We start from the raw sequence: 10341 nt of genomic DNA, 5'->3' as shown, positions 1-10341 counted from the left end.
ACAGCCCGGCGCGTCATGGATGGAGCCGTGCGGATTCTCCGTGTGGGTGATCTGACGTACGGAGCGCGACCGCAGCGTGGATCCGGACTCCTCCTACGCCACAGGCTGGGTGGCTCATCTGGAAGGAAGTGGAGATCATTGATGAACCCCTAGGCGATCTGCCCATCCCTGTCCTAGGCATCGATGTGCCAAGCCCACCACACCACGGATCCCACCTCCGAAGGCCCCTCGCCCTTTGCTTTCGCCGGTCGATCGATCTCCGAGTTCACCGATCAGAGAGGCTCGCGGCTGGGATCGAGTCGTGTCCATGTCCAGTCTCTCCCAACTACTCTTCCTCTCCTCCAGCCCTGGCACTTTTGCGATGCTGAAGTCAAGGAAACCCAGACTCTCTAGGCTCCAGATCGCGCTCTCGCGGGTTTCCACCAACGCGCATGCTTGCGCGCTAGCTCCCTGTCCTGTCCCCTCTCCAATCCGAGGCTAGTTCACTAGCATGGATGGTCCATGGTTCAATCGTCCTATCCGGGCTCTGGGACTTCTTAACCCTTCAAACCCACCATCCGGGATAAGCTCCTCGGGACGCCTCGCGATCAAACTGGTAGCCAGTCGCAACCCGCCATGGCCCTTCTGTCACAACCTGCAATGTGGAACCCCGGGCCCAGCGAGGGGGCTTGCCCGGCGATCTTTCCCTTGGATTTGGAGACCGCTTTCTGGGTTGGCGATCCACCTCCCACATCGGTGATTTGATTAGTTTGACTTTTTTACGAGGCGCTGTTCCATTCAATCGCATCGCGGCCGAACAAGAAATCGAGGCTGATCGTGAACCTGCTCGGACCGGCGTACGCGTAAAAAGTCCCTCCTTCCCCCCCCCCCCCCCCCCCCCCCCTTCTTTCTCCGCTTGTGCGGAATTGTGGTTCCCACTAAAAAAGCAATCCATGTCTGTCTGGGTCGACTCTAGTATTTGGATTAATTAACTTCAGCCGACTCAGGTACATCGTGAATGGCAGAATGCCGCTCTCCACTTTTCTTTACGGGGCTCTCTCCTTCCCTTTCTGCCACCCCCTGCTCTCCTTCCCTGCCTGACCCATTCACGCCCAATGCCCGGCGCCGCTGCGGCTGTTACTGCCGGCATCCCCTCCTGCCTGCTGCTGCTCTCCGCTTTTTTCCAACTTTCGCGGTATGCGTCAATGACATTCGTCGGAGACGCCTAGTATTTTTGTCCTTTTCCATGCCTTGGTAAGCAACTTCCTTTCGGACCTTACCGGTTACCTTTTTCGAAATCATTTCTCAAAATTGTATTTCCTTTTATGAGATCGAATCTCTTATGCCGCGGCTTGAGAAGGGGATCTTCATATGCTTGCCTTTCTCTGTCCTCGTCACCACCATGACGCCAACCTACCTATACGGGCGCCAAACAATGTAATCCCAGGTTCCGCCCGTGGATTATTTTGAGTCCAAAAGGAAACATCCTCAGAACCATCACCTATTTTAGTAGTTTACACATTTTTTTTTGGTTTGTGAATAGTAGGTGGTTCTCTAGGAAACCGTCCGATCTGAAAGCATCTCCCTCAAACCCCGAAGGAATAATACATTGAATGCCAAAAAAAGAAATGTGCCAAAAAAAGAGATCAATAGCGCGGGACCGGGGGGGGGGACAGGAGTTCCTGAAGGCCCGCCACCTGATAGATCCTGGCGCTAGCACGACGGACGATTCCCAGGTTGACAGGAACCAGAAGAGATCCTTGGCGCTATCTGTCAAGGACAACCTTAAGGACGCTCCATCGGGTTCTTGATTTGCACCCCTCTTCTCCGCTCTGCATGCCTCGAGGACACGGAGCACCACCAGGGCTCCGTAGTTTGTGGCTCCCAGTACCCACTCGTGCCCACGATCGTCATTTTTCTGGGACCCCCCCCCCCCCTGTTCTTGCTTTTCCATGGACATGTAACAGCTGGGTCTTGCGTCGGAACATGTCTTTTTTAATTAATATTTTAGTTAATATTTTTATTTTAAAATTAAATGAAATGTACAAGGGCCCTGCATTATTTGGAGTCCCCAAATCCGCAGTCCCCTCGTCTCGCCCTCATTCCCCAACCTTGCATAATCTTGGCCTTTCGCTCTGCGACTGCGATGTCAACGTAAAATCAGCCTAGTTTCCCACGGTGAGTGCCTCTCAGCTTCGCCCCATCCTATCCACTTTACACTCCGACTGCCTCATACCCCCCTGCCTCCTTCTTCCACCCTCCTTCCCGATCTCCCCTCACGCCTTCCCGCCCTCCTTCATTCCACCTTGACGAAGTTTGGGATAGGTTTCGTGGAAGAAACTCGACCTATACAGCGACGTTGACGATCTATACTGCCATCTCGGACTTCTAACCGCAAACCTGCGCCTCATATAGTTTGGCTGTTCTGTGTCCCGCATCGAATTAATATCTACTTCTCATCCCCTCCCCCGCGCTATCAGCTTCGTCTATGTCACAATCCCGTGAGCTGGACGAAGATACCGACATGGCCATTTCGTATGCAAGCAGGGCCTCGGCCGGTCCCCCTCAAACGCTTCCATCATTTCGCGAGGTGAGCCCGGAATTTTGCAGTGATGCGCTAGGCCGCTATTCTGGCAGCCCGCTAACGTACACTTTGGCTGATAGCTCCTTCCGCCGCACCTCCACGATGAGATCGACTCTTCCACTTCACACTATAGCTCCCGCCACCAATTGCAGGAGCGCCCTCCATCCGGACACGAGATGGCAGCCGACCCCCGATCTATTCCCGGCTACTCAAGTGCGTCCTCGAAAATGCCGTACGGCGAGCACCCCCGCGAATACACAACCCGCCCCGGCGAGCACCCGCCCCGGCCAATGGGCGATCATCTATCTATGAGACTCGGTGATAATGCTTCGCGAGGCCCTAGCCCAATCCTCCCGCCGATTCGGGACCTCCAATCGATGTCAGACCGGAAAGGATACCCAGACAACAGAATGGCTGCCCCGCGGTCCGACCCCTTCGTACAGGAATACCGTCCCGGCCAACCAAGCCCCATGCCAGGACTGATGGGAGACCGACGGAGTGCGGAGACGTACGGAGCTCCTGTGATGCATGCCCAGCCGCCATATGGGCACCCGGGGATGCCGTACCAGGGCGACGCGGACCAGATGTCGCCCGGAATGATGACGCACCCGCAGCAGGCCAATTTCGGCATTATGGGCGACCCGATTGATCCTAAGACGAAGCGCCGACGGGGTAACCTGCCTAAGCCAGTGACGGATATTTTGCGCGCCTGGTTCCATGAGCATCTGGATCACCCGTACCCCAGTGAGGAGGATAAGCAGATGTTCATGACTCGGACTGGCCTGTCCATCAGCCAGGTAAGATCGCTTTCATACCTACAACTGGGTGTGGTGAGGAATACTGATCATTCGGATACAGATCAGCAATTGGTTCATTAACGCCCGGCGACGGCAGCTTCCTGCTCTGCGGAACCAGATGCGAAGCGGAGGTGACGATTCTTCCAGGCACTCTCCGTTTAGCGACGTGGACCAAGAGCCTATGCCATCTCCTCGCCATTAGACTCTTGATCGAATCTAGAAGTACTTATTTGTTTTGGTTGCATGGGCTCTACAACGCCTGCGCAACAGCCTCCCCGCCTTGATGGCATGGAGAGCACCGGCATCAGTTTACGACTTCATCGATTACGGCCTGGATTTTCTTATTTGATCGCCCTATCTTCAAACCTTATACGGCATCACAGCGTCAGCGTTCATTCGGTTTACGACCGGGAGAGTTTTCTTCCATCCCTTATTAATTGCTTTTTTTTTTTAACGCGTCATGGGGTTTGGTATATGGCTAAGGTGGATAGACTGGCATTGGGCTTTTTTTCATTCCTCATTTTTCCTTTCTCCTATGTCATTTTCCCCCATTATGTTTCAGATTGCTTCATTTATGTTCTTGTTTTACAGGATCTCCCCCTGCTATGTGCACAGGCAAGGAGGAGGGTCCGGTTCCCTCAGATCTCCTGTTTTTGATACCCTATTTTTACTCTGGATTTATGTACCAAGCGGGCTTGTGAACGGGAAAAAGGGTTGGGACTTTTACGGTACGGGAAATCATATTATCGGATAACATTCTTGTCACATTTTCACCTTATCTTGAAGTGGTCGCACTGCACTGGGCGCTTGTCGCATCGCATTGCATCTCACGCATCGTGTGCCTTGTATCGTGGGCCAGGGCCTCCGAACCGGCGAAATTACTCTGCATTACCCGGTGTTATTTGATTGGCCTTTTATTTTTTATTTTATTTTTTACTTTTCTATTCGTTACAATATAAACCAAACTCCACATGGCACAAACCCGCTCTTTCATGTCATGTTTCATATCATTTATGAGTTTGGAGCGCGGAGGAGGGGCGCAATATCCCATACCAGTTTGACGGACGAAACACGAACTCTCCCCAGACCCTCATGAGCAGTTTCGTTCCCTCAGACATTGGGGGATGATAGAATACACCTCACGTCCCCCACTCTGGACCACTTGGCGATCCCGTATTATTGCACGCATGACGGGAAACGTGGATCATGCCTTACGACTAATGGACACAGGGGATCACCCTTTTTGAGCCAACCCGGCGATCTTCGCGGTCCCCCTCGACCTGAGCACTGGATACGCTCTTGTTTCTCGGCTATAGGGCGCTCGATGTATTTATTTCCCTGAGTCGTCAACTTGTGACTGCCCAAGTCGAGATCACTGAACCCCCGAATTGCATTGTTCTTAATGGAGTGGGCTTGGTCGGGAAATACTTGCCCGCCGACCACCCATGCCCCCTAACACGCCCTAACTCTCTGTCGTCGTGGCGGTCCTATCAGCGAGCCTTTTTTCCCGAACAAACTTCAGGATCAGCCGTGGCATAAGGTCGTCTCAATATTGGGATCGCAGTATTTTTCAGGCCATGGATTCATGTCTCTAATCGTCTCCCGGGGCTCTACCTCAACTCTCAATATTGGAGTTTTCCGTCCACTTTTTCCTCCACCCATCCAATCCACTTGACCTGCCATTCGTGGACCCACAGGACCCATAGATGTCCGCTCGAAAAATCAAAATTCAATCGAGATTCGCCCGATTGATGGGCCCCGACACATGACGTCGTCTCCCACCCTCTCCCTCGGGATGGCTACCCCTTTTGACAGCGCTTAAACTTCGGTTCGTCCGCGCGGTTAAGCGGACGGAAACCCTCTACCGATGTTCTTGGACACAGACCCGGCGGTCAACTCTAACCCGCGTCCCCACCCGGTGCTATTACGCAAAGGGAGATTGCAGATGCTCTACCGTGGTATGCGCCAGACGGACACAGTTTGTGCCCGTGATCGGATGGATCGGCTCCTTGGAGATGTCATCTCCGCGGCCCTTGGGATGACAGGCGGCATATGGGACGGTACGACGTCAACACGGGGGTTAAAGTTTAGGCGGCCAGGCTGCTCTCGCGACCGATTTGTGCTTTTCTGGCTCCGCAAGTTGAGCCCGCCCCAGCCCAGGCCCAGGGTTGAGCCCAGACACGTGAAGCCTCCGGATATTCAAAAACCTTTGAAGCTGATCCGCTGCCATAAGGAGAAACCTCGGGCCCTCTGGGGAATGAGTTAGCTTAGCTGGCGCCCCCTGAATGGCGTGCTATCCAAGTTCTTCTGGAATTTTGGAGACTCGATGGATGGGCCCGTTCTCGACGGTGATACGCCGAGCCACACTTTCATTTCGATTCTTTTGCCCACCCTTTACCCGAGACAACCTCACACGGGGCGAGATTGTGGCTGCGGCCCTAATAGAGGGAAAAGGAAGGAGACCATGAAAGAAGTAAAAAAAAATGTGGGGATATTGAAAATGCTCGACGGTCTGCTTTTGGATCAATATGTCCGATGGGACCAAAAAGCATATGCAAATCGATCGCGGACTCCGGACTGAATGCCGACCAGGAGGATCATTAAGAACACATATTGGCGGTCCAAGAAAGCATCCTATGGATGATCTCCGAGTTGGAGACGGACTCTAGGGTGCCAATTATGTGCGTCCAGTGCGCGCTTGCATGCTTCCAGGACGAAAAGCAAAGGAAAGAGATGCGTACATGTGGCTGGTGGAAGCAAAGGTACCAAATCTGTATTCTCTGTAGTCTGTAGAGTTACTCCGTACAGAGCACAAATACTGACCCGCTAGCGGGTGCCCAGCATCGCATCGGGCGCGGTTATGCACGTCTGCATCACGAAGCCTGACCCCGAGGACCATAGGTAATCCCGATCGCCCCTAGGGACAAGAATCCTAGCGCGCAGCACGATCGTGGCACCCGAATTATGCAGAACGGAAGTATACAACCATCCAACCAGCCCCCTGTCTTCCCCAGCCCTGCGCCCGAGGGCCACCAACGCATGGGATGGACACCCTACCTGTCCGATGCATCACATGGCGGTGAGTCTAGGCCATGATGTCGTCGCGCACGATGGGGTGTCACAGCCGCTGCATGTCTGCGAGGGAGCGTCACGGGCGAATCGGCCAAGGCGACGGACTGCGTTTCTTCCCAGGTGCTGAGAGGATAGTATGTGTGTTGTTGGGCCTGTCACCTGGCCGAACGTGAGCTGTCTCATGTCAGTGCCGTGGGCCGCCCACGCCGATCGCGCCGATCGATGGGGAGTTCGTGAGGGGAGTTCGTCGGTGAGTTAGGTATAGGCCAATGAGCGCCGCGCCTGCTGCGAGCTTTCCCTTTTGTGGCGACGGAGTACACGGAGAAAACATGATATGTCGCGAACACCTTGCAGGGGTCCCCCTCCGCCTTCTCCGGCCTGCACTCCGTATCATGTCCTATTTGGGGTGTCGATCCGTGCAATCAGTGTGATTGCAATGCAACCATGACTCGAGCATTAACGGTCTCCTTCCTCATACAGTCACTCCGTATGGTACTTCTCATCGGGGCGTAGGCATCGGGTGCGGCATTGATGTACCATTGTGGTGATAGTCACGGCGCTACCGCGTGTGCATCTGTCGAGAACGACGGTTCAGGGAGAGGCGTTGGATTGCACTATTGAATTTTAGGGTTCGTGGTTTCGGCTTTTGTTTTGAGTCAGGAATTTTTTTTAAGGCCAGGATCGACGCGGACCCACCGTTCTACACGTAGCCGAAATCAATAGTGTCGAGTAGTCTTTTGCAGAGTCTGCATGGGCACGGCGCATTCCGGGTGGCGCATGTGCTTCTGGAATCTCTGACCGAAGGATCGTAGTGAATCCGCTTCGATCCATTAGATCCATTCGTTAGTGCTATTCTCAATTTACAATGCGGAGAGGGTCTTAAGCACACGGGGATTTCCCGTTTCGAGTTTAGCTGCCGGGGGTGCCTCAGTTGTGTGCTGTATGGGCTCTGCTGCACTGCGCTACGTAAGGTACCGGATTAGCTGGGGCTGCCAATCTCGGTCAGCATGGGAGCTACTGTATCTCGCACCGGCATCATGACCAGTTGGAAACAAAGCTGATCTCTCTCATGTAAGCGATTGACGAAGCAAGAATCTTCCCGATACTTGGCTTGGCTGCATTTCTGAAGAATGTTGCTGAGTGCATTGCGGGGCAGTCGCGTATAGCTGCATCTTTAATCCAAGTACGGAGTAGTCGCACGAGCTTGACTGCAGCTTCACGGTGGTGGTGGAACATGACGTATCAGGGTATCTTGGTGTCTTTCCTGGAGAGCGATTCCTACCCCACCGACATTTGAAGTTGTATACGACCCCGAAACAGGCGATGTAAGGACTCAAGAAAAGACAACACAAAATCAAGTTTTGGAGCATATCATATGCACATTGTAGTAGCTAATGATTTCCCTCTTGACCGCATTCCGTCGGCACCGTAGGGTTACACATCCCCAGCGCTTCCCAAAATAGGGACGGCTCATGTCTGTAGTTCCCGTTGTCCCTGCAGAGTTCACAAATTGAAAGCCGACACAGCATGCTGCTGATCATGGAACCGGCTACAGGGTTCTTCTCAAACACCGGCGGCTAACGTGATATCTGACATATTTCTAGAAAGATGTGACTTTTAGTGGATTTCCGGTTCGGATTAGCTTTCTTGAACAGACTGTGTTGGGGCCTGAAACGCAAAGTCGGCATCAAGAGCATTAGATCTATATTTTCCAACGATGCTTAGCTGACACTTCGGTAAGAGACGGCTGTTGATTAGGGTTTCAAAAGACCTGCAAGGAAAAAACTACCTGGCCTTTTCTGGTGATCGTATGTATTGCTTCGAAGAGTGTCTATGCAGGCAGATAGCATCCGGGCACCGCTGTGGAGAGTTCATGTTCTGCCACATCCTGGTATGCTGAAGTTAGGTTTCGAGAAACTAGTCTTTCGCTGAAAAGACTCTTCTATTTTACCACTATGTGCTTCTAGAAGATCTTGAATTAGGCTACATTGCTGGCAATGGACTGCCGACTTGGTTCGTCTTCTGCTGCCAAACACTTTACGATAAGAGACCAATTCTCCATGAACCCAACGCGCACGTCTTGTGTGAGGTTAGAGCTTACAAAGTCTTGCCTTGTGTCCCTACAATGCCCAAGAGACAAATGCTGACCGATTGAGTGATATCCCTCTAGCTTTGCTGGCTGGGCTACCTTGGAGTTTCGTGGTAATCAACGGAAATATCTAGCAGCTACCAGTATGAAAACTGCCGGCCCTGAATCACTCGCTTACTGGCTCTTATTGTCAACCCACCGGGATGGTATCTCCTGGTTCTATGCGAGAAGTACTCGTTGCTTCTATCTTGTACAAGAGTGACTCGTATTCGAAAGAACGGCACCGTGTGTTTTGCCACACTGCAAAGAGGAGCTTGCCCCTGTGTGCTCAGTATAAACTCCCAGCCTATGATCTTCGAAAGATTACCTTGCTCTGTACTATGAGAAAAACAGATAGGAGTTGGTGCAAGTGGTTGGTGCAGGATGGAGGTCGTTGGCGCCTGCTCTCACGAAGGAAGTAGGAACGAGGTTATCTTGAATCGGGTTGATATTCCGGAATCTTTGAGTTACTCGGTCATACGCGGCCTTTTCACACGCTATCAACGTTGCTTTCTTCGACAACTCCCGCGCTGCAAGGCTTCTGATGGTCTTATTGACCGGCCTTGGAGGAGACAGCCTGCATATTCCAGAGGGTCTTATGGGTAGCATGTTATGCGAACAAGCTCTACCTACATACTACGTTCTGGTTTCAGCTCTGGGTAACCTCACCGATCGAACATCATCTCCTGGTTGAAAAGCTCTACCAGGCACGCCAAATAAGCCCTCGACAGGGAGCTATTCTACTTTACGCTTTCCAGCACATCTGCGTGAACGGATCTTCTCCACGAAAGCTTCCTTCACGCGGCGCAATATTCCAAACCGTTGTTCTTTGGAGGGATATGTTGTCTACCGAGATGATCAGGCACCTTAGAAAAAGGTGGAGAGGAAGGGGCCGTCAACACCATCACGCTTGATTTTATATGTTTCAGCGAATATGTCCCGTACGACGATCCGACAGTGGCCATGATGCTGGATGAGCAGATCCTTTCCAACTTTTCGAAGGCTTTGGGAGTGAGTGGTGCAGACCATTGTTTGAAGCGGTTATTCATCGCACAGTCTCCAGCGTTACGTCGTGCTCAAGGGGCGCTGTCAGAAGCCTTTGAAGAAGGTCCGGTCTAAATCCAAAAATGCAGGTGATAGGCGATAGATCACTCTTCATCCAGAATCCTGGCAGCCTGAGAGGACGGTAGCTGACAGCACTTGGTCGGCTCACCACTTACCGCAGCGAACAAAATGCAACAGTAGATCCGGTCTGGAGATCAAGAATGGAAAATACTACATCAGTCCCTGGGCTTCCGGCGCCAACCGCTTCATTTACCCGGTAAAGGAGAGTATGTCACGAACGTCTCTCTATGGAGCTGGAAGATTAGATGAGGTTAATACACAGTGTTACTTGAGCTTACAAGAATTCATTCCTGAAACATTTGTCTTACTATCACTTTATTACACAGTAGTGTAGCCAGCATCGTCCCTGGTTAGTTCATACAGCCCCGCTTTGGAGTTTGCGGATCAAAATTGCAGTAGTCATGATTGGAAATTAAGGCGGCATCATAAGATTTAGAATAATATCTGAGTAGCTACAGTCCCATATGGTGATATTGCCATGGATATGATGATCACTCTAGGCGTGTTAGTATTTGGCCTGGGGTCAGGGAACCCCGTCGGGAACCAACCCAAAAGTGGCGTAACGGCCATCAGTTCTTATCTTTGAGACATTTAAAATATAAGCCGGCTGGGCCCGCCCCTCACCCAATTCCCTTATCATTTAGTAAGTGAATCGC

At 52.1% G+C, this 10341-nt stretch overlaps 1 protein-coding gene across 1 annotated transcript; it reads left to right on the top strand.

The window, feature by feature from the left end:
* Positions 1–2467: 2467 nt before the first annotated feature.
* On the top strand, positions 2468–3562 carry N7482_004556 (homeobox domain-containing protein; the record flags this gene model as incomplete). Its single annotated transcript, XM_056686681.1, has 3 exons — positions 2468–2569; positions 2644–3360; positions 3422–3562. 3 exons carry the CDS (start codon positions 2468–2470, stop codon positions 3560–3562), a joined length of 960 nt encoding a protein of 319 aa, XP_056545423.1.
* Positions 3563–10341: the final 6779 nt, after the last annotated feature.

Source organism: Penicillium canariense (assembly GCF_028826845.1).
Source record: "Penicillium canariense strain IBT 26290 chromosome Unknown utg000002l_segment0_segment0, whole genome shotgun sequence".
Taxonomy (NCBI): Eukaryota; Fungi; Ascomycota; class Eurotiomycetes; order Eurotiales; family Aspergillaceae; genus Penicillium; species Penicillium canariense.
This window is presented reverse-complemented; position numbering and strand designations above follow the sequence as displayed.